This window comes from Arachis hypogaea, chromosome 1 (genome assembly GCF_003086295.3).
Source record: "Arachis hypogaea cultivar Tifrunner chromosome 1, arahy.Tifrunner.gnm2.J5K5, whole genome shotgun sequence".
NCBI lineage: Eukaryota > Viridiplantae > Streptophyta > Magnoliopsida > Fabales > Fabaceae > Arachis > Arachis hypogaea.
Window position 1 is genome coordinate 5,818,524 of NC_092036.1, and position 24,292 is coordinate 5,842,815.

Genomic DNA, 24,292 nt, shown 5'->3' on the forward strand with positions numbered 1-24,292 from the left:
TAGTTATTTTGATCGATTCATAGTGTTTTTTCTGTACTTCTCTTATTATGCTATAAAAATTAAGAGTGGTTACACACTAAATTTGTCTATATCAATGTAACATAAATGGTATCCGTTTTTGACAAATTTAAAATAAGTTATCTTTGTATCAAGTTTATTGCAATATTCAAAAAACCACCTCCAATACTCTTTATCAATTTCTGATAGACGTTCTTCAATATTTTGTTCAAACGTCCTCGTTGATTCGTAATACTCATTATCCAACCTATTCCTTATATTCTTTCAGGACCTCTCCATAAGTTAAATCTTATTCCTATATCACACGCGTGTTATGATTAATTAGTTCTTATTTCAAAGTTCACATGCACACATTCACTCATCATCTTTCAATAATACACAATTTCATGGAGGTTTCGTGGGAACAAAGTGTCACATATTCTATCAACACAATCTACCTACTTTCTCTGCCCACCTTTCCTTTTAATGCAAATTGGCTTTGTAATGATATGTGCTGGATCCTTACGTGCCAGGAATGCTATGAACATAATGCTAACCAATATGGTTGATATTGTGGTTGGTAGCATCTCATTCTACCTTTTTGGATTTGCATTTGCATATGAAAATTCCAATCCTTTCATTGGAACTAATTTGTTTGCTCTAGCCAACATTCCAAATGGCACATGTGATTATAGATTGAAAAATTTCCAATTCTAAGTTACACACTCACACATCCACTCACACACACTAACATAGCCACTGCTAGGATTCGAACTTGTGTGGCTTTAGATTGAGGCAAATACTTATGCCACTGAACCACATGCCTCAGCCAATTTAATGCATATCTTGTTTTCTCATTCTTTCTTGGTGGGTTTGTGTACCCAGGTGTGGCCCATTGGGTTTGGTCATCCAGTGGTTGGCCAAGTCCAAGGTCAAGTGAGCTGTTCTTGGACTCATGAGCCATTGACTTTGTTGGGAGTGAGAGTGGTCCATTTGGTTGGTGCCATTGCGGGCTTTTGGGGATCCATCATAGAAGGCCCACGCGTCGGCTGATTTGACACCACATTGGCCGGATCGACGGCTAGCACCGTCACCTTGTTCGGCCGACGATTATTAATCGGCCACTGGGATGTAATGGATGTATGCAATGGTTTGCTTGGTGGGTTTGTAGCCATTACCTCTGGCTGCTCAGTTGTGGAGACATGGGCTGCCATTATTTGTGGGTTCGTCTCGGCTCGATCTTAATTGGGCTAAACATCTTGGCATTAAAAATGAACTATGACCACCCATTAGAGGTAGCCCAATTGCATGGTAGGTGTGGCACATGGGGCTTCTTGTTTACAGGGTTGTTTGCCAAAGAAAAATTTGTGATCCAATCATCCAAGCCTACAATTCAGGTGCCACAGGAGTGGTAAGACCTTGTGGTCTAATACTTGGAGGTGGATTTGGATTGATTGGAGCCCAAATTATTGATATTTTTGTAATCTTTGTACGGTTAGTGCAACAATGTGGCCCATATTCTATGCCTTGAACAAGCTTAAATTGCTGAGAATCTCCATTGATGAGGAAGATTTAGGCCTTGATATCTAAAGCCATGGAGGGTATGCTTATGCTCATGATCATGCTCATCAAGAGAATAATGATCCTCATTCTCATGCAGATTATATGCATATTCAAGTTGGTGGGCAAAGCAATGTACATAGAAATTGTTTTTTCTTCTTTAATTTTAATTTCCTGATTTGATTAATATATTAAATTGTTAGAATGATTCCACATACCCATTTTATCATAAAACTTAAATGAATTGCTAATTCCGAATTTGTTATATGGACACTCAAATTCGAAGCTAAGCAAATTCTTTAGTTAAGATTTTTTTAACTTTAATTTTTAAGAACAAAATTAAAACAAAGAATAAACAAAAAAAATGTCTAACCATTTTGTCTACATTTGATGTACAAAAACATTTTCCCCATTTACCATAAATATTAATATTTATAATTTAAAACATTGAGATAATTAGGATGCTAATTGCTACCTAGTCAATTGTCAATTGAAACAAGAAAACAAGGAAATGAGCATTGAAAAATGAAGGTTCAGAAGCAGATGAACCTATCTTGAGTGGCACACCAAAATATCATGAATGGGATGGAATCTTGCCAAGTGGGGTTGACAGAAGTGACAGCATTAAAATGTCACCTTCCTATCCATCCAAGGTCATTGTGTACACGTTATGGATAAATGGATGACACATCTTTCATATCATTTAATTTTGTGCATGTAATTAACCATATGACTCAGACTCACCCGTGCTTTGGTCAAGCTCAACCCAACTTTTTAGTGCTAAGAAGATAAGCTTATTCCCGTATTAATAACATTTTAAATTAGGGTCATGCTACTGTGAGGAAGTAAAACTTTTTTCTCACCTGAAGAAATGTCGTGGATGCTCCAAGAGGATACGAGTGTAGTTTTGGTTCCCATTGACCCCGACAAGTTGTGTGACAATTGCAGAAGGGACAGAAATTGTCGAGGCTAATTAGAGGCAGTTGATCAGCACATAATCTTCTAATCAGTTAGTTGGGTTTTATTGTTCTGAAGTGAAGTTTTGGTATACCATGGTTGGAATGAGCTGGGTTGTGGTTATGGGCTAAAATTTTTGCTGTTCCATTTCAAAATAATAACAACAATAAAAAGGGCTTCGGGCTCTGCCCCTTTATCTTACCGAAATAGTAATAATAATGATGATGATCATGACAGGAAAAAATAAATTGCTACTACGTAAATTTTTTTATTTAAAATTTTTAATTTTAAGATTAATACCATTATGTTTGTGTAATTTTTTTAATTTGAAATTATTAATTTAAAAATAACACTAGTCACTTATTCTTTAAAGCAACAATTGATTAAAGCAAACAATTGATTATATATAAAGCAAACAATTGATTAAATAAAAAATTTAAAATTTACAATAATTTCATTGATTTAAGATTACTTCAAAAAACAATTATATTTTAAGGAAGACCACTCAAAAAAAAAGTGTATTCACTGTATTTTTCAAAAATTTTTGAATTTTTTATTTTTTATAAAATTATATTCAAAACCATTGAACCCTTAAAAATATTGGGGGAAGAATTTTTTCTTAAATACCATATTTTTAAACTTATTGCTCCGTGTGAGTTAAATATTTTCACAAACTAAGTAAATTTAATTTTAAATTTTAAATTAAAAATTTATATTTTATTTTATTTATATAATTATACCCTAAACCTTAACATAAACCCTCAATATTAAACAATAAATTCTAATCTGTAATGATAAATTTTAAATTCTAAATCTTAAATTGTGATAATATCATAAATTCTTTTTTAATTTAAATTTCTCGTTCGTTTTTCACTTTTTGTCTCTTGGTCATTGTTACGATGGATAATCGGAGATTAATAGGCTGGACTGATAAGGTTGGCCCAAACGTCTGGAAGAGAGGATCTCCAACTAGGTTCGCGTCTGGGAGCTATCGTCCGACTTGTGTGTGTGAACGAATGGAGGGTGGTACCTGCAAGGATACTCCGATGCCTAAGTTAGCAAAGAGTTTTGGCAAGTTTAGAGAGTATTGGAACTTAGAGATACATGAGGGTGTCAGTGTATTTATAGTGGTGAACCAATAACCATTGTTGGAGTAGTTCCACATTTTTATATGGATAACCGTCCCTTTATCTTAAGGAAGTTGAGATATGACCCCTGGAAGTGAGTTGAGAGATTTTAGGGGCAGTTACTTATTTGAATAAGGATTATCTGCCAGCTAATCTTCGATCCCGACTTCCTTAGGACAAGTCTGTGTTGGGTCCGACTTCTTGTGAGGAGGTCGGTGTTGAGTGAAGGCCTAATATTTGGATTGGGTCTTTTATTTAGACTTGTGCCTTAGTGTTGGATCAGGATAGGAACAGTAATGTGTCTCCCTCTCTTCTTCACTATTACGAAAAATTTTAATAATAAAAATAAAAATATTAAAAAGAAATTTAGAAATTACAATTTATATATTTTTTATTTTTTCACTTAAACAAAAATATTTTTAATATAATAAATAATTTTATATTGCTGTACTTAAACATAATTGATAGATAAAAAAATAATTTTACATGAGATAACTAAATATAAAATTGCCTTATTTTTTAATAAAATATTTAAAAAAAAGATTTAACTAACTTGTGCTTTAAAGACACATTTTAAAAATATAATAATAAATTTTTTTAATACTTTTGATGTATTTATTGCATTGAAAACATAAAAAAAATTAATTTTTATAATAATTTTGTTAAAATATTTTCTTTTATAGTATGCTTAATAGGGCACAAGTTAGTAAAATTTTGAGTGAATACCCCATCCGACCCCTGACAATCATCTTGAAAGGACAACGAGGCCCCCAAGAAAAAAAAACACCCAACCCGATCCCTGATATTTTTTTGGGATTGATTAGCCCCTGTGCCCAAAAAAACAACATTGATTTTTTTTTGCATAGGGGCCTCGTTGTCCTTGCGAGATAATTGTCAGGGAACGGTTTGAGTTTTCTTTGTCAAGGACCTCGTTGTCTTTTTTGGCACAGAGGTCTCATTGTCCTTACGAGATAATTGTCAGGGGCTGATTTGAGTTTTTTTTTTGTCAAGGACCTCGTTGTCTTTCGAGGTAATTGTCAGGAGCTATTTTGGGTTTTTCTCTAAAATTTTTTAAAAGATATCATTTGAAAAAAAAAATATTTTATAAAAATTCATCCAAACAAGTTTTTTTTTTTTTACTTTGACAAAACATTTTTAACCAAACATTTAATGTCCTATTCTAACATTACTGAATTAAAAATAAAATGACCTTTTTTCCATACACAATTTAACAAAAACACTTGTTTTTTAAATTAAGAAATTAATACACTCACTAATTTTAATTACCACAACTTTTATAAGAGCACATGTAATTTTTTTTCATTTCCTTCTCATTCTTATTACTGTCGCTTTCCCATTTTCTCTTTTTATGCATTGTCTATATCATATTTTATCTGATGCATGACAACAAAAAGGAAAAAAAATAAAAACACCAGCATATCCATTCCTTGATAGGCCTAATTTTAATCTTTAACTGTCTCCAACTTCATTTTAATATAAACAAGATACTGAACTTATTGAACCAATAACATGTGGTCAGTACAGTAAACCCCAACTCACGATAGCAACCAAAAATTCTCCTGTTCAACAAAAAAGTCCAAACCCAAATAATTAATCAACATTAGCTACTGATTACGCTGAAGTAATTACACCCTCCCAGAATAATACCTTCCTGTCAATACTGTAGTGCCTCAGGTTGTGTCTATGCGTGCAATACAATCAACACACGCGTCCTACTTCCCTTTATGCCAAGTCACTTTAAATACGTGCTGAAAGAATCTTACTTCAGCACGGTACTTTAGCACGGTAGCATCCGCCTTTAAATTAATTACCATTTTTATTGAGAAATCAAAGTATTTAAAATTTTAAATATATAATATTTATATTTATATATAATTTAGAATTTAGCTAACCTGTTTTCTAAAGGCACAAATTAAAAATTGATAGTAATAGAAAATTTTAAATATTTTATAAAATTTAATTTTTACGTCATTTTTTATAAAGACTTTCTTAATTTGTAATTTTATCATGTATCTTTAGGACACATATTTAACTAAACCCTATAACGTATACATTAACTTTAAAAATAAGAGCGATAAAAAAATGCTAAAATATGATACAAAATTTTTAATTCTAATTATCATCAATATACAATTACTTTTATTAAATAACCCAAATTTAATTTGCCAACTACTTTGAATATTAGTTAAATTTATTATTAATAAAAAATATTACATTTTTAATAAATATATTAAAATCAATTTTTCATTAAATACCTTAATTGGTATTTTTGGAACACTTCTAATAAAACTTTAGGTTCAATAGTCTACAAATAAAATTTTAGGATGACATCAACTAATTGATACAACAGACAAAACCTTTCCCTTAAATCTTCCCACTTCTGTTCTCTATACCTAAAATTTTCACAACTCTCAAGTTTTTGTTACTATTATTATAGCAAATATCTAAAATGTATTGAAAATTTTGAAGCAAAATTCTTTTTCTTTTCTTTCTATAAAAGTTGTATTTTAAACCAAACCTATCCCAAGCAACTGAGAGCTTTAGTTGGCACAACAGAATATGGTAAATTGGTAATACATAGCAACAAGCCATCAAAATTATATACAATTAAATAAATTATGGTCTAAAAGACTAAAACACATGTACAACTACAAATTTCAGGTTACATTCACATTTTTCCAAAATTCTTTAGCCAGCCCTCTCACCTTAGGAATGGATCATAGGATACATGTCTTGGGTCAGGAATTACAAGGGGCAACTTCTCTATATACAGAAATAGCATCTTGGAATTCTCTCTGTAAATTGTGCCAAGATCAACAATGTCACTCTTGTCTGTGTAAATCCAAAGGTCACCAGAGTCCATTCTCTTTAGGCTATCCCTACAGAAGGGGCAAGACTCAGACCTCACGCACCTGAAAGCAGTAATAAAGCAAACATTCTTGTCAATGACTCAATGGTATTATGCTTTTCATAAAGAAGCAATTAGATAACATTCATGACTTTATTGTATTGAGAGATCACTATCTTGACTTTTCATTTATTATTTTCTAAATCGACAGTTACAATGTCTTTGAAATAAAGATAGATAAGGTCATAAGGAATTCAGGGTCCGCAAAAAGGACTAGTCCTACCAGATTTTGCCACAAAAAATATTTTTATCATTCATATCAAAGATGCTATGAAGTGCTTGTAAAGGTAATGATTATTCTGATTTCTTTCTTTTTTTAAGTTGAATGGAGAATATATACACAACATAGAAAAATAGATAAATTTAAACCCCAACAAGCAAATGTGACTTTAACAATTCAGATATAAACATAATTATTAAGCTCAAGTTAAATAATTTGGGTGAGATAATCTTAGTTCGGTTAAAATTCTCGACTTTATTTATTATAGGAAATCTAACAATATTGAGGAAGATTCAATGAACAATAGAAGACCAAGAAAATAATTTTTTACCAAGATCTGTAGCAATTCAAACACATAGTGTGGCAGCAATTAGGCAGCACAACTTTCCCTTTCACCTCCAAGCAAACACCACATTCCTCTTCTCTTTCATTGTCAATTTCATATTCTCCTCCTTTCTCTTCAAAATCACTTTTACTTTGGTACCTAAGCAAATACATTTCCTTCTGTTTTCTTTCCTCCAAATCCGTGATCCCTTTCTGGAGTTGCAATAAAGCAGGGAATATCACAGCTGTTTGAACATCCAAATAGAAAAAATCAGCAAATATGTATGTACTATGTAGTATATTCTGATTTTCGAGATCATAAACGAGCACACTAATATTTATCACAAGTTACTTACAGTAAAATTGCCTAATACTTGCTTTCCTTTCATATATTGACATGGTATTCTTCCCACTTCCACAGTTCTGCATAAATGTATATGAATTATGCTATTATTCTGGCTGTGTGGCATTATATTTCACTAATGTAGAAAATACATGATTTAATTAAAATATTTTTACACATCGAAGATAATTATAATAGCAAGTATTATTTTGGATGAAAGAAGCTTTTATTAGGGATTGTGATCGCACATGTGGGTATCCAACCTGCTTCCACCCAGTCATAGCGAATTAGCAACCCGACCCTATTCACCCAATCTTCACTCTTAATATATAATGTACATGTTCATAAAAGGAAATATACATATGATGAACAAGTAGAGATTTGAATCCAGATTCCTCTATTTTGTATAAGTACTTAGCACACTAAACTAGTAATTCAATTTACTAACAATATATTATGAAATGTGAAAACACTAAATATTGTATCTGAGTGAAAAATAAATTTGTTTTTGTGAGTCGAATAAGGTTAAGTAGAGTCAAATTGAGAGGTTTAGAATGCCATTAAAGTTTGAATTGAAGGGTTTAAAGCCGCATATAAGATTAAGATGAAGTATACACCCTGTCCTATATATTATAACCCTAAATTTAATGAATTTCTATTATTGATTGAAAGAATAAAATTATTTTATACAGTAAATGCATAGAAATTAAATGATAAATGTATACCACGTAAATTAGGATTCTGAGGAGACCAAGAGCAGCAGCAAGGCGAAAATCTGCCCACTGAACAAGAAACAGAAAAATGGGGGCTGCTGGACTGTATGATAGTCTCATCTGATAGCATCCTCCATCTTTATCCCTTGGATTACTTAATGCCCTGAATTCAAACAAGAAAAAAAGAACAAAAAGCACATGAAAAATAAATCTAGAACTCTGCTAAAAAAGAACATGAATGGTAGCAGGAAGACCCCAAAAAAGTTTTCAGGAAAATATTGCATACTGAAGAATGTTATCCGAATTTTCAACAAAGGTAATGTATCAAACACATGGTAGGCTAGCAGATAACTGCAGAATTTTTATTTTTATTTAAGAGCGAACCGAACATTCAATTCTAGACAAAAAGTATGTGACTCAATCACCACGGCATTATTACGAAGCACCGTATAAAGCTAAATTATCATTCAAACAAGATTTGAATTTAGTACTAGGATCACACAAAAACGGAGATTTGAATAATTGAGAGAAAGAGACTTACAGTGTATTAGCATACTGAATATCAGCTTCCAAAGTTTTGAGGGAATCCTGAAAGGAGCACTTTCCCATAATAAGAAAATTTATGTTTTTCCCGGAAAATCTTTTGCATGAGAAAAATAATTGATATGAGAGAATTTATGCAGCAATATGAGAGTGAGTGTGACAGTGACAGTTTCACAGTTTTCTCTTTCCGCCTCTGCCTCGGTAGCTAATGGTTTTGCTAAACTGGATTTCGGTATTCGTGAAAAGACAATTTTGCCCCTAACTTTATCCATTCGAGACTTTTTGACTTTTTGTACTTTGCTTTGCTTGTTTGACGTAGCGATTTGTTCTTTTGTTAATTAAACAGCATTGATTAGGAGATCAACTTAGATGTGTTTGTGTTTATCCCAAAAATATAGGGTAAAAAAGGGAGAAGATATTTCTAGATTTGCTTATCGATAATGTTTTGACTTTTGAATTTGATATGAGTAATGACTGAACTTTGACGGATTTTTCATTTTTCACTCGCTGGTTTTGTTATATTTATTTATTTAAAAATATATCGTATACATTCAATTTAATTTTACTCATAAAGGAATCTTTTATTAAATATCTGATTATCCATGTTATATATATCTCCCTTTTACAATTACATAAATATATAATAATTAATTTGATAATTAATTTTTGAATGCATATAATATTTTTATATAAATTATATGCTAAAAATGAATAATCTCACATGTATTCTCTCTTTTTTTTTTTTGTTAAGTTTGGGTTGCTTAATGAACTGATTAAGTATCGAAAAAGGAAGGTCCCATGTATGATGTATCCGTATCATAAAGGCGAGAGTTGCTTGTTCCCTTAATCAATTAATTTCATCATAAATAAATAATTCTTAACAAGTCTATTTTGGTTTTTAATATACGGTTAATTTGATTTTTCTTTGTTATCAAGTATCTACTATCTATTAATTTCTTAGTTTGTAAGAAAAGTTTAGAAATATATTAAAATACTAATATAATTTATTATTTTTGACTCGTAGTTAGGGGTGTACGCAAATCGAATATGACCGAAAATCTTATTCGATCTGCACAATTTTAATTGGATTGAATCGGATATGATATCCGCGTTTTTTAGTGTCAGATTCTATCCGCACATTTGCGGATCGTATCGGATCGGATATGAGTATATCCGCATAATTGAACATTCTCTTTTTAATCATATTTTTATGTAAAAGAAATTTAATAAAAATATTTCTTTCACACTTTTAAATTTATTTATTTCTAAAATATTTATAATTAATTTTTTAAATAACAAAAATAAAATAAAATAATATATAAATAATAACTACTAACTAAAACATACAAGTAAATATAATGCCATATATATATTTACTTTTCTTAATTATTATTGTACAAATCTGTGGATACGCGAATGTAGAATTGATATTTGTGATTCGATCCGTAAAAAGTGCGGATAGGATCCTATCCGATTCGATCAGACTGCGAATCGGATCGTATCCGCAATTTTCGGATTGGATGCAGATATTTATCGTAAATTTGTGGATACGATCTGATCCATAAATACTCCTACTCACAGTTAACAGTAATATTTAATATTTAAAAGTGTGGACTAAAATTATAATGTTGAATTATTAGATTAAAAAAATTGAGCTAATAAAAAAAATGTTAGTTAAAAATAATAAATTGATCAAGTGGATTGAACAGCCCCCAATCCTAAGCATTACACCCATGTTTCACACACACATACAACACACTCACACACACTACCATGGGTATCATGGGTTCTTAAACCAACAACCATCCTCAGCTGGAATTTGAACCCGGACACCCATTTCACACACACATACAACACACTCACACATACTACCATGAGTATCATGGGTTCTTAAACCAACAACTTTTATATTTTAAATTTGGGATTTGAATCGATTTGAATCCTCTAAAGTTTGAATTTCACTTTAGAGAGTAAAGTGTGATTTTTTACGTTTGAATAATTTCTCTTTCATATTTATTCTTGGTCCTACCTATGAAATCAATGATGAGAGATCACACTTTACTCTCTAAAGTGAAATTCAAACTTTAGAGGATCCAAATCCTTAAATTTGACATATAAAGAAAGGATTTTTTTTTTTTTTGATCTTGATATAAGGACCCAATTTGATCATTCAAATTTTACCCAATTTTAGCCCCTTAAAGTTTACCGTTCTTCACCTTGTCCAATAATCCCGAAACCCAATGGGAGAGGCAGAGATTGCTGCTAACCCAATTAGTGAGGAAGAAGTGTCAGAAGAAGAAGCCCAATAAATGGAGGCCCATAACAACTCGTGAGAAGAAGCTCCGGTGTGGGCTAAAGATAGGATATTGTAGGGAATCATTCTCCTAACTTGAAGTGAAGAGGTTCACAGGTTCGAATTCCAGCTACAGCTGGGTAGTGATAGAACCTTTAGTGTGTGTGAGTGGGTGTATTGTGTAATCTAAGATTGAGTTGTCCAATCTATCCACCAAAAAAAAAGTGAAGAGGTTCAATGAGGGTAGAAAGAATACAGATCATGCCTTCATTCCTAATCGAAGCTAATCAAAGTTTGACTTTGAATGAGTTGTAAATTGGATGGTATGCTGAGAATAATGAGGTGCTAGGTATGCTCTACCCTCTACAAACAACACTACTTGAAACTAGTCTTGAGAGTAAAATTTCAAATATACAAATTATTAAAAAACACATTAAAAAGATGAAAAATTAAAAAATTAAAAAAATAAGTTAGTTTTTTTTTTGTTTAATTAATCCATGCCGAATTCCATTTAAAGGCTTGTCGCTAGTTAATAGGTTGCTGCATGCACAATATGAAATTTAAATTCCCGATACATATTTAAGTAGACTAATGAACTAACTACTAAACCAATTTAATTTAATTTGAGCACTTGTCAATATATATATACACACTATTAATTGTTTATTTAAGAAATAATATTATATCCTTCTTCTTAATTAAGAAACAAATACCTGTCTTCTTAATTAAGTGGACTAGTAAGCTCACAAAACTATATATTGAATTTGTAGATATTAAGTCTCATTGATTTGGTGTAGATTGCCTATATTATTGTTGAGATAGTGCTGGTGGGAAATCTTCTGCCGTGTTGGTTTAATTGGCCATGGGCCTTATAATAATAGAATGGCTAAATAAAAATAAATAAAATACTACTTGTATGTATATCTCATTAGTCTAATGCACCTTGTGATTCAAGTGCTTCTATAGTATTCATTTATTTATCTTTTAATTATGCTAGTAGGATATCACCAAAAATAAAGAGGAGGGTTATCTCCATAGAAAAATCACACAGCCAGGGAACATTGTTGTGCAAAAGAAGGTGTATATATATTATTGAATTGTGGTGGTCAAACTCAACCATCACATGCATAGAAGATAGAACACCCTGCCACTTATTATTAATTAATAATAAAAAATGGAAACCTATTTTGTTGTGCTACGTGATTGTCTCCATCTTCACAAAAGAGATATCCAATTTTGAAGTCAAAGCTAAAGTATTTAGAAAGTATCAATGTGAATTGTATCTAGAAACAAAAAATGCAAATAATTCCATTAAACTTTTGCTTACATGTTCCACACCATATGATATCAAATGATTTAAAAAAGATTTTGTACCAACTCATCTTTTAGATCCGCTAGGGAGGGTTCACCAAAAATCGAACTCTTGACCTTTTAAATCTAACGCTCTAATACCATGTCATGATATCATTCATCCCAAAAGCTTTGACCGATGAAAAAAGGTAATACTAATAATTATATTTCTAATACTCTATAAACCTTCATTGTACATATTGTATAAATATTCCATTGGTTCTTCATACTTTCCCTATCTTTTAAAGTTACTCTACTACAAAAAATTAATTGGCAAATAAAACTACATTAATGAAAGGAATAATTATTTTTACGCATTAACTACTGTATTAGAGGATTATTTGCAATTTTCTCTTAGAATCATAATATTAACAAAAGTGATAATTCGCATGCAATTGTTTTTATGTCAAAAATTGAAAATTATTAAATTATAATTTAGTCAAATATATTAAAATATTTAATAATCGATTTTATATAAAAGAAACTGTATGTGAATTTTTATCATTAAAAAAATAACATTTCACTAATTACTCATAATAACATAAGCATAATCCACTTAATTACTCCATAAACACTTATACTAATTCCTAGGGAATAAGCTTCTCGTCTCTCATGCAATCGATCCAATACAATATTGAATTCAATGTCTTATACCTAGCACCAAAACCAAGCCTATCAACTTTATCTCTACTCCCCAAAAGCTTCAAAGGGAACCTAAACAAAGCATCAAGAAATTCCCAATTAGCCAAATTATCAATACTTGTTTGGACCAACCCATTTTCCATCACAATCTCCTCCCAAACATGTTGCTTCTCAGCCATAGCCCTAGAAAACAAGAAGTTCTCAACAAACATCTCTTGTGGAACATAAACACCAAGCTTCTTACCAATAATTGGCCACATCTCTTTCCAAGTGAAACTAAACCCATTAATTGAATTAAAAGCTTCTCCTCCATTTGTGAAAAAGCCTTCACATTTTGTTGCTGCCCAAATGTGTTGATCAGCTACAAGCCTAGCATCTGACCCATCAATGTAATTCTCCTCCCAACATTTCTTGGTCCCACCAAACACAAAAGGGAGATTCAAATGCTTACAAATTGCACCATAAACACATAAACTACCCATGAAATTGTAAAATGACCTAATAGAACTCCCCAACAATAAACCAGGCCTATGAACAGACCAAGATACCTTAGTACCATTCAATTTCTCCATAAGAAGATCCTCAAGTGTGTAATAAAAGTTAAAACATTTACAAATTCTTGGAAACTCTTCATGGTAATAATAGAACTTCTTATTATTATTAGTATTATCAAATGGACCCTGAAGTGAAATATAGTGCTTTGTCCCTGTTTGGAGTGAAACATGCTTTAGATTCTTTGCATTTGGGAACAAAGAACTCAAAGCATTTGACATCATTACCTTGTTGATCTCACAACTCTCTTGTGTCTCTAATGGGAATTGACTTGCCCATGTGACCCAAAACACATGAGTCACATCATGAAGACATGAAAGCTTCTTTTGAGTCTCCAAAGGGTTCAACAAATTGCAAGAAATGAAATGGTAAGAGGGATAATTTGGAAGTGACTCATCAAGAACAATGTTTCTAGCTATGCCATAGACCTTCCAATTAGAAGAAGAAGGTTCTAGAAGCAATCTCCTAGCTAGTTCCCTCCCAACAAGCCCAGTGACCCCAAATATGATTGCAACATTTCTATTAGCATCACCATCATTTGCCATATTTTGTGATTGGGATAATTTGGAAGAGGGTAGTGTGGTGTATTTTCAATACAAACTCAACCATTTTATAGCAATGAATGAATAATGTGAATGGGGTCAGAATAATAATAATAATAATAATGTGGACTTTCTCTAACTGTCCTAACAATAAGGATTATCAAGTTGGGTGTGTCCCTATTGCTATTCTTTTGAGGAGTGTTTCTGGGCTGGCAATTGGTGTTTGTGAAATTGAAATTGTAATAATGCTTGTGGTTCAAGTGAGATTAGAATTCAGATGCTGGTTGTTAACAAGATAAGAGACATGAGTGTGACACAGTGTTATTTTATTGAGTTCTTCAAGGACCGCTACAAATAACTACTTTTATGATTGAGAAACCATTTAACTAAATAATATAATAGAGGAGATGGTCAAATTAGTTTTCGACAGAATATTTATTCTCTAAATTAATCTTTAAAAGATTTTTTTTAATCAAATTCATCTTTTAAAGATTTTAAATTAGTCATTTTAGTTATTTTGTCACTTCCGTTGCTAATGACGTCAAAATTTGTTAAGTGACACCATAACACACACCTAGTAGTCATAATTGGCAGTTAACATGATAAATTTATGAAATGGGATCAAATTAACCCCAAATTAAAAATTTTCAATGTTTTAAGTTCTCCCTTTAATTAGGTTTTGATTTGATCTAATTCCATAAATTTATCATGTTAATAGTTAATTAAGACTCCTATGTATGTTGTAGTATCACTTAATGTGTCATATTAACAAATTTTTGCACCGTCAATAAAATAAAAATAGAAAGATTAATATGATTAATTTAAAATTTTAAAGGATAAATTTAATTAAAAAAATTTTAAGAACAAATTTAAAAAAATAATCTTTTGAAGACGAATTTCATCCTTTACCCTAATATAATAACATGTGCTTGTGTTTCGTCTTGGTTGAATTCCAACAATATAGTAGTTAGAATTTAGTTTTAACTTTTAAAATTTTTTAATATTATAAATTTAATGAGTCAATAATTTTATGTTTTATGTTTTAACAGATTACTATAGGTACAAAACAACATTTAAATTTATGAACCAATAATTCAAACAGGTTAGACTAACTATTGCGTCAGTTGTAATGTGTAATATATTCATTGTGGTGTGTGTTTTAATCGGATTTGAATTTTTTAAATTTTAAATTTATTTTAGAGAATAAAGTATAATTTATTATCATTTATTTTATGGAAAAATCTAAAATTAAGAGGATCCAAATTCGTTTTAATCTATTCTACAATTTTAATTTGGGTCTATTGTAGTTTATTATGATATATCATATAGCCATTTTATTATTTACGTTGCACTACAATTTGTCTACTACAATTGCAATACTAACTACTGTAATAAAATTAAAAAAAGACCATGATATTAACTCTTAAATTAATAAATTAATTAAATCACATTAGTACCTCATTTTATGTAACAAATATCATAATTTCTGTTAGAAGATTATGGCCCTTTTCCCCTTCTAAATCATGGTATATATTTTGACCATATTCACTTGGATATTGGAAATAGGTGGAGGCATCAAGGCGTGTTGAGTTCCAAACTAAGCCGGCAGGTTGTGCCCCATGCCCGTTGCAAAAAGTTTAAATAATATTATTATATATTAACGTGCTTCACCAAATAACTAACTTCACTAACATTGCCCAATTCCCAAGCAACTCAATAAGGTGTTCTTATATAGGCATACATGACATGATATGTATATATTTTTTATATAATATCCAATTTTGTTTTTTATATTTTTAGTCCATACTCGATATTTTAAAGGGATTTACGATTACCCTTTTCGAAATATTAAAAAAAAATCCTTGCAGCATTTTTTCTGTAGATTTTTATCATATATTTTTATTTATATAAAGACAACTTTTTTATTTTCATTCATCACTTTTAATATTAATATATATATATATATATATATTAAAATTAATGCATACAATATTCTTCTTTTTAAAAAAGTCTGTATTTATACACAAATATTTATATAATTTTATCATTAATTTGTGCATTTATGAATAAAAAGAGAATGATTTTATATTCTCTCACGATATTAAAAAAAAAATTTAAATTTGTCAATTAATTATAACTCAAATGACATATAATCTCTCTATACTCATTTAGAGGTTGTAGGTTCGAGTCACATTTCTAACTTTAAAAAAAAATTCAGGTTGATTCATTAGTATTATTGCTGTAAATTTTATTGTTAATTGATTTATGAACTGATTAAAAATAAATATGGCAGTGATTGAATTATTTTTTGAATTAGTTTATGAATATGAATTTGCAAAAATTTTGCTGATTATGAACTTTGTTCATTGTTGATTGTTATTGCTGTTATGATGCAGATTTGTTTTGCTATTAGTTACTTAGTTTTTTTTTTATATAAAATTTTAAGATGATTTCGTCAAAAACTCCATTAAAAACACCATCATCCCAACAAACAAGTCATGAGAAAAAAGGGAAAAAGATCGAGCAACCTTAGATTCCACCTGAAATAAAGAACATCACATCCTAGTAAAGGCAATACCTCAAATTTCTTCCAATTAAAGGATTTATGAAGGTTAGTAGAAACAAAAACGTTATGTTACACATTAACATAACAAACCAAATTACGGCACCAATTCATGCGATTAATGTCACCACATGAGTAACCAGCTAAAAAGCTCTATAAAAGAGAGAGGCATCTCAAAACAAGAGTAAGTACAATCACACACAAAAATCTAGAGACACTCAACTAAGTTAAGTATCAGAATGTTTTTATAAATTGCTCTCGCGGCTTGATACGTGATCTTTGAGAAAGTAGTCTCTCCCAAACTCATAAAGCTTGGAAGCTCCTTCCACTCTTTCAAACAATATATAGATTTGGTTTTCAATTTGAGTTTTGATTAGATTTATTTGAGTTTAAACATCGCATAATATAATGGAAATATACTTTTTTATATAATAATGAGATGAGGAATGTTATATCGTCAATAAATATTATTATTTTTAATCAATAATAATTTATATTTATATTTACAGAGATTATACATACAAAAAGTATATAATTTGTATTTATATTTATTAGAGTTAGCACAATATTTACGAGTTTGCACACATGAATTAATATGGTTTGCATCTATATTTTTTGAAGTTTACACATATGGATTAGTAAAATTTATTTATTAAAAATAATTTGGTATTTATACTAATCAAATAATAACAAAAAATATTAAAAATTATTGTCTCCTAAGAGTTTTTCAAATAAAAAATACAACAATAACAAAAAAGTCTTGTCTTACTAAGTGAAGTCGACTACGTAAATCAAATGATATTATTGAACTTTTTCTAATAAAAGTACCCTGTATAATTTTAGGTTTATCTATTATGTATTCTTAAGGCACATGTTAGGATTATAAAACAAAAAAAAATTTCATTAAAAATATAAAAAATTTAAGTTCTTAATGCACTTATTTTATATTTATTAAATGAAAATATTTAAAACTTTCTAGAATTCTAGCAGTGATAAATTTATTGTGTCCTTTTCTAAAATCATATGTTAGTTAATTCTATAATTTTTTTCATAGTTTTCGTTTGTCAAGATTTTTTTTAATAGTTGAAATATACTTTTTTAACCTTTTTTTTTTTTTACAAAGGAGGCCCTAAGGCCGAAAAAGAAAAAAATTAGCAAGCTCTAGAAAAATACGTTCTATTACAATTAGCTAAAACCAGCAAGACAATTTGGCCGGGGATTGTTTATAATAGGCTTCATATTGACTTGAGTATAAAATGAGGTTGGCTAGTCCATCAGCTACTTGATTGATTTTCAGTAGACATATCTCAGTTTGATTCTCCAGCTATGGCTAAGGAGTCCATCTAATAATATGTATTAATCATCTCAATAGCACTTTTGGAATTAGATTTAACAATAAGCTTTTTGATCTCCTTCTCCCAAACTATTTCCATGCCTCGAAAAATAACATTAATCTCTACTTCAATAACCGTATCCTTATCTATTTTCACAGCAAACCGATGTCTTTTCACCTGTTTGTTTTTGAATATGGGAGAGAATCCAAGTCCCAAAAACGTACAAGTAAAGAACCCAAAAAACTACATAACTATTGACCCAAGAAGAAAAAACACACAAGTGTAGCTAGAATGACGACAAAAAGTGAAAACAAGAAAATGTTCCAGTTCGCCCAATGCAAATACAACACACAAACATTACTGCCAGTCCAAAAAGAAAACCACAACTGCATTGGTGCATTTGGGGCGTCACTACTCACTTCACCTTCTGCCTCATCTGAGGTCAACTCAAATTAGCAACTAAGGTTTTGGTTGAGGGGGAGTAGAGGTCTAATTGAGATAGTATATTAAATTTTGGCAATGTCAAGTAGTAAATAAAAACTTTCAAAAACATTAGATATGTGAGTGTATTGTGTGTGTGAATTTATAATGTAACATCCAAAATTAGAAATGATCTAATTCATTTAAAAAAAAACTAAAATTTAGTTGAGTGGCAACATATGGTATTTTTTTATATATTGCACTCAAATTTAAATCCTAGCAATAGCCAAGTGGATAAAACCCATAAATATATGTGAGTACATACTACATAGTGTGGACGAATTTGTGATAACTAGGATAGGATTGGAGGTTGTTTGATGTATCTAATAGAAAAAAAAAGCTCAAATTAATGTTTACCAGACTGGACCAACTGGAAAACTTGAACCGATCTCACTCTGGTTCGACCATTTGCTTAACCCCTGACTTGCTGACTTTGTTAAAGAACCGTTGCAAAATTTTGTATACCGGAGAACCAGCCCATCCCGAGAACCGGCGGTGTTTGAAAGCTTTCCAAAATGAAAAACCGGTTGGACCTCAAAACGAGGTCATTGGGTACAAAAAGAATCCTTTACCCAGCCGCACCAACCGTGAACCCTTTCTCCTCTCCTCCCCTCTCATCTCTATCTCTGCCCTCTCGCGCTCCTTTCGGTCTGATCCGAGCCGACGCTTCCGCCGCCGTCCCTTCCGCCCTCTATCCTGCTTCCCGTCTTGGCCTCCTCACGTCGTCGCCTCCCTGCCTCCCTTCGGTTTCTGGTTCGTATCCAAACTTCCCAAGTAACCATTTCTTGTTGGTTTTGGCTTCTTTAATCTGCTGCATTCTCTGTTTTTGAGTTATTCATGTTGGTGTTTGTATTTTTCTGCCTTGCTGTTGCTGTGTTTTTGAGTTGTTGCTGTTCTAAATTATGATCAAATTATTCAATCTTACGGCTTGCTTTTTATTTACATGAGATACATCATACGTGAGAATTGAACCGGTTGAATTCTGATTGAGTCGATTGATCTGAATTAATGGTAAGACAGAATAGTTCGATGGGCGGTCTGGGTTTTATGACCGGCCCGAGTTTCAAAACCTTGCGTCAAATCAAATCATCCAATACTTGGTTGGGAGGGGATTCCCACTCAATGCTGATATTCGCCAGAATTCGCGTAAGAGTATGATGCTGCATTGTCATTCTGCTCAGTTTCCAAATCCCTCTTCTTCTTTTTTACTAGAAAATTCTGAATTTCTCTATCAAATTAGGGTTCGGTTCGTAAAATTCCTAATTCCCAATCGTCCAATTGTGATCTGAACACTTACTTGATTATCACTTCTTGAATTTTGGTTATGCTTCTTTTCCTTGCATCTCATTTCTATTTTGTTTTGTGTTGCTGCTGGGTTAGATAGATAATCCATGTTCATCTTTTCTTTCATGGTTGAGGTTATGCAGAAGGCACTTTTCGAGCTCATTTCATTTGCTATTATGTTCATACTTCCCTCATTATTATTATGATTTCTTTGGTTGTTTTGACTTTTGACTGAGTGGTTTAATTGGTTGTATATGGGTAAAAAATGTTGATATGCCATGTTAAATTGTTTATGTATATGTTAAATTGTTTATGTATAATGTGTGATTGGAGTATCAGGAAAGTACTTTTACTACTTTTATCTTTATATATAGTTGAGAAAGAAATGAAAATGGATTTTAGCTACTCTGTTTAAATATGTGAGGCTGGTTTTTCTTTCGGGAAAAGCAGAAGCAAACACACCTTTTCTTAATTGGTTTTATTTTTCAGTTGCACTGAAATTTGAGTTGGGATTTTGTCACACAGATCAAACAAAAAGAAGAATAATAAGGTGTGTGCCTGGAAACCTTGGAAAAGATGGCGGAGAAATTAGCCCCCGAGAAGCGTCACAACTTCGTCCACGATGGTAACTTTCATCTCCCTTTTTACCAATTTGTTTCTTGTGTATTCTTTAAATTAGCATGAATCGAACTCATTTTTCAATTTAGGTCAAAAGGTGTTTGAGTGGGATCAAACGCTAGAAGAGGTTAATATTTACATCAGTTTACCTCCCAATGTTCATTCTAAGCAATTCTACTGCAAGATTCAATCCAAGCATGTTGAAGTTGGCATCAAAGGCAATCCACCATATCTCAATGTAATCCAAAAGTTCCCCACCCTTTTTTCATCCTTTTATTATTCTATATTCATCACACACTATTTTTTATCTTTGCCATTGATCATTTTGTAGCACGATCTTACCTGCCCGGTGAAGACAGATTCTTCATTTTGGACACTAGGTAAAGGTTTAAACTTTCCTCTACTGTTGTTATTACTGCTTTCTTTTTTTGGTTAAAATTGATTTATTGATTTCCTTTATTGATTTTCTTAATCCTGTTTTGGAGGGTTCAAAAATTGGTTAGCTTTTCCTACTTTTCCCAACAATGTTAACTTGGGCTTAGAATTGAGGAAATGAAATTGCATATATAAGAAACTGAGATGTTTATTCTTTGATGATGTTTTTTGGGATTCGGTGTGTAGAGGATGGCATAATGCACATAACACTTCAGAAGAGAGATAAAGGGCAGACATGGGCTTCCCCCATTCTTGGCCAGGGTCAGTTAGACCCTTACGCCACCGATCTTGAACAGAAGCGTCTCATGCTGCAGAGATTTCAAGAAGAGGTTAGCTTCCTTCTTTTCATGTGCTGGAATTTGATTGGTTACCTACCTGATGACTTCCAAACTTTCTTTTAGCGAGTTGTAGAATAAGATGTGACAGAGTTGTGCCTTTAAGAGCAAGAACTTGGTAGACACAGTTGACAATATGATAGAAATTTCTTACCTCTTAAGACTTTCTACTTTTTGGGATGTATTTGATTATTTTCCACACTGATGCTATATGGCAAGTTGAGGTAGCAATCTGATTTATCTTGTTCTCACAAACTAAAACCTTTATTTAAAGGTTATCTTGCATTGAGCTGTTAATATGTCCTCTTAAGACTTTTTGAAGGATACATATTCTGAATTTGGCTGATAATTCATACATGAACTAATTAAGATTTTGTTGTGCATTATTGATATGATTTCCGAGGTTCTTGGTATCTGGAACTTTGCATTTATATTATTAAAAGGATACATATTGTTCAGCCTGTTGGCTTGATTTCAAAAAGAAAATAAAAGGTCTATTATATATTGAATTACAATATGTTTTATGAGTTTGTCCATCTATGGCCAAATTCATACCCAAGATAAAAGGAAATGGATAATGAAATTGTGTTAGACAGCTTATAAATTTATGATAATCATTAATCCGGTATGTCCATAACATTGTTTAGGATTTAGTGGGATGATTGCTACCTCAGACCCTCATGATTATTGTCGTGCCTTTTGCAGAACCCAGGTTTTGATTTTTCGCAAGCTCAGTTCAGTGGAAATTGTCCTGATCCAAGGACTTTCATGGGTGGAATCCGTTCAGATTGATAATCTTTGCTGTTGAATCATCTACGTGAACCTTCTCTGAGATAATTATCAGATGGTAAATAATCTACGTAACCTCCCTTTGTCTCCCTCTTGTTAGACTTCTTTGAGACAAGCCTTAATGCACTCTATGGTTTGAATGATTGTATGACATAATTTTGGCATTTGCCAATCTTCTAATGCCTGTTATTAAATATGTGCATATAAATTATTGAACATTCTAGCAAAGAAATATTCAATGCAGCTCCTTATCCTTTCCACAATACTTTGGATTTGATATTTTTGCAACTGCAATTGATATTTAGGATAGGGAATAGTGTGTGAATTGACTTCTTAAACACTGCTACGACGGCTAGTATGTAATTTCCAACTCAATTAATTGTTAAGTCAATGTATCGAAGAGCTGCCACAAGTTCAAAAAACTGAAACTAGTGTTTGAAGACGTGTAACTAAAGAGGGCAAGCCTTTCGCAGTATGATTTTGAAAAACTAAATTATGCATTGATGCCAAGAATCACTTTTTTTTTTTGTGGGATAATCTACTTCATAAGAACTTCTAAAGAATTTGAAGTGTGGGAAAACCCAAGTCCCTTCAATTTTTACCAGCACAAGATATCTTTTTATTTTATTTTTTATTGAAGATAGGGGAACTCGAATCCGCAATCTCTTAGATGAGTATGGGGAGACTATACTATTTGAGCTATAACTTATTGGCACACAAGATATTTGTTAAGGGAATGTCGATTTGTAGATTGTACAATAATAACCAACTAGTGGCAAAGGATTTGTCATGCAATCTGCTAGGTTAGCTATGTTTCTTATTCTCTGAGATTTTAGTTATATTTTTAATGGTTATGTTAACTATAAGTAATTTTTTGTTTAGTATTTTGAGTTGCGTGAGGAAAATAGAAATCATGTTCTTTGGTGTCAAAGGTTGGATCAGATTCTCCATTAAGAAAGACGTAACTTGTTTGTAGATACTATGCATAGTTTCTGCTTTGCCTTAGCTTCTCAATATCTTTACGTGAATGTATAGCTAATCAAGGATGTTCATGCAAAACGAATGACGAATGAGTTTTTTATTGAATGAGGCAACTGTGTAACTTCCGTTCGTAGTTATGGAATCATTGGAATGTGTATTGGGAGTTATTATCTTGATGTTAAGGAAAATGCTCAGCTGATCCCAAATTGGTTCCCACTCGTCTTTTAATTTTCTTCTGATTTTATATATATATATATATGGTGTATCAATAAGTATTAATTCACTTTTTTTATTTACTGAATATGTGGAATAACAATAAATATAAGGTTAGTCTATATAGTAAATATCTTAAACTTTACTTATAACGGTAAGAGTGTAAATTAACTGGTGCTCAAGTAGCATATAACTTATCCAATGCTCCGTTCATTTCTATTCACATCTAATCTAAAACTAACTTAAAGATCAGATAGTGAAAGATTTTTAAACGTGTTATACTTTTGGAAGTTTATCCATAGAAGTAGAACGGAGCATATTCTAGAAGGCAAAAAATTCATCAACCACGTAGCATGTATAATATAGGTCCTGTGGATGACAAGAAATAAGATTATTTAATACAATAATACCAACCCAGGAGAGATCTTGGGACTTTGATGCAGCCACTAAGCTTTTGGAGGATTTCAGATCCACTCCACTCCAGTTGCATTATATATATTACACAATAAATACAAAAAATATTATAACTGAATGATTAAAGAACGGATAAGAAAAGTTTGACTTTTTAGTTTTGACAGTAGTTATTTCATAATTACTTTTAGGTGGAAACTCACGTGCAGTCGATTTCAACTATATGGTTTAAAAAAAATCGGTTTATTTTATATAAATAGTTTATTTAAAAAAATCGGTTTGAATTAGACCAAACAGTTACTTTTGTTCCCTTCTTCTTCGTTTCGCACGTAAAATTTGTTCTCTTTCAATCCCTTTTTCAAAACTAATATGAAACTTTCAATTAGGTATGTTCCTTTTATTTATATTTCTTAATCAAATTTATTATTTCAAATGTATTTCTTAATTTATGTTTTTATTCATTCCTCTGTGAATGATGAAAATTATTTAATAAATACATACATATTTATGTCATCACACCATTTTGATGTTCAGGATCATAAATGCCAAGATAATTCATGACAATTTCATGTGATGGAAGACAATAATGTAATTATGGTATAACGTAGACAAGTTGATAGCATGAGCATTGTTGAAATTTTGGCATGATTTCTTTCATATTTGTTATATGTCTCTTTAGTTGGTGATGTTATAGTTTATTGTGATGATATGATGGTAGTTTAATTGTATGAGTTAGGTCCTTTTTATTTGGTTGAAT

At 31.2% G+C, this 24,292-nt stretch overlaps 3 protein-coding genes and 1 pseudogene across 8 annotated transcripts; 2 read left to right on the forward strand and 2 right to left on the reverse strand.

The window, feature by feature from the left end:
- The first annotated feature begins 105 nt into the window (after positions 1-105).
- On the forward strand, positions 106-2,544 carry LOC112793707 (ammonium transporter 1 member 3-like; annotated as a pseudogene).
- A 3,678-nt stretch (positions 2,545-6,222) lies between these two features.
- On the reverse strand, positions 6,223-8,947 carry LOC112792173 (E3 ubiquitin-protein ligase AIRP2). Its single transcript, XM_025835306.2, has 5 exons — positions 8,712-8,947; positions 8,183-8,333; positions 7,471-7,537; positions 7,122-7,359; positions 6,223-6,574 (listed from the first exon to the last, which is right to left on the reverse strand). Exons 1-5 carry the CDS (start codon positions 8,777-8,779, stop codon positions 6,364-6,366), a joined length of 735 nt encoding a protein of 244 aa, XP_025691091.1. The 5' UTR covers positions 8,780-8,947; the 3' UTR covers positions 6,223-6,363.
- Positions 8,948-12,851: 3,904 nt separating this feature from the next.
- Positions 12,852-14,256, reverse strand: LOC112792182 (3-oxo-Delta(4,5)-steroid 5-beta-reductase-like). Its single transcript, XM_025835318.3, has one exon. It carries the CDS (start codon positions 14,093-14,095, stop codon positions 12,944-12,946), a length of 1,152 nt encoding a protein of 383 aa, XP_025691103.1. The 5' UTR covers positions 14,096-14,256; the 3' UTR covers positions 12,852-12,943.
- A 4,486-nt stretch (positions 14,257-18,742) lies between these two features.
- Positions 18,743-22,193, forward strand: LOC112792190 (uncharacterized). Of its 6 annotated transcripts, none has more exons than XM_025835337.3 (6): positions 18,743-19,621; positions 20,279-20,378; positions 20,461-20,609; positions 20,703-20,751; positions 20,993-21,135; positions 21,847-22,193. In XM_025835337.3, exons 2-6 carry the CDS (start codon positions 20,330-20,332, stop codon positions 21,931-21,933), a joined length of 477 nt encoding a protein of 158 aa, XP_025691122.1. In that variant the 5' UTR covers positions 18,743-19,621; positions 20,279-20,329; the 3' UTR covers positions 21,934-22,193. The 6 variants fall into 6 exon arrangements, with proteins under 6 accessions (XP_025691122.1, XP_025691140.1, XP_025691150.1 ...); XM_025835355.3 differs by having other exon boundaries at positions 19,011-19,222; XM_025835365.3 differs by having other exon boundaries at positions 19,059-19,615.
- The last annotated feature ends 2,099 nt before the right edge of the window (positions 22,194-24,292 follow it).

Bases quoted from the DNA above. Each gene is read 5' to 3' on its own strand.
- LOC112792173 (XM_025835306.2), bottom strand. From the start codon at position 8,779: ATGGGAAAGTGCTCCTTTCAGGATTCCCTCAAAACTTTGGAAGCTGAT. The intron at 8,334-8,711 runs GTAAGTCTCTTT...GTTTGAATTCAG, and splicing joins ATTCAGTATGCTAATACACT to GGCATTAAGTAATCCAAGGG. The intron at 7,538-8,182 runs GTATACATTTAT...ACATTTATGCAG, and splicing joins TCAGAATCCTAATTTACGTG to AACTGTGGAAGTGGGAAGAA.
- LOC112792182 (XM_025835318.3), bottom strand. From the start codon at position 14,095: ATGGCAAATGATGGTGATGCTAATAGAAATGTTGCAATCATATTTGGG.
- LOC112792190 (XM_025835337.3), top strand. From the start codon at position 20,330: ATGGCGGAGAAATTAGCCCCCGAGAAGCGTCACAACTTCGTCCACGAT. The intron at 20,379-20,460 runs GTAACTTTCATC...TTTTCAATTTAG, and splicing joins TCACAACTTCGTCCACGATG to GTCAAAAGGTGTTTGAGTGG. The intron at 20,752-20,992 runs GTAAAGGTTTAA...TTCGGTGTGTAG, and splicing joins TTCTTCATTTTGGACACTAG to AGGATGGCATAATGCACATA.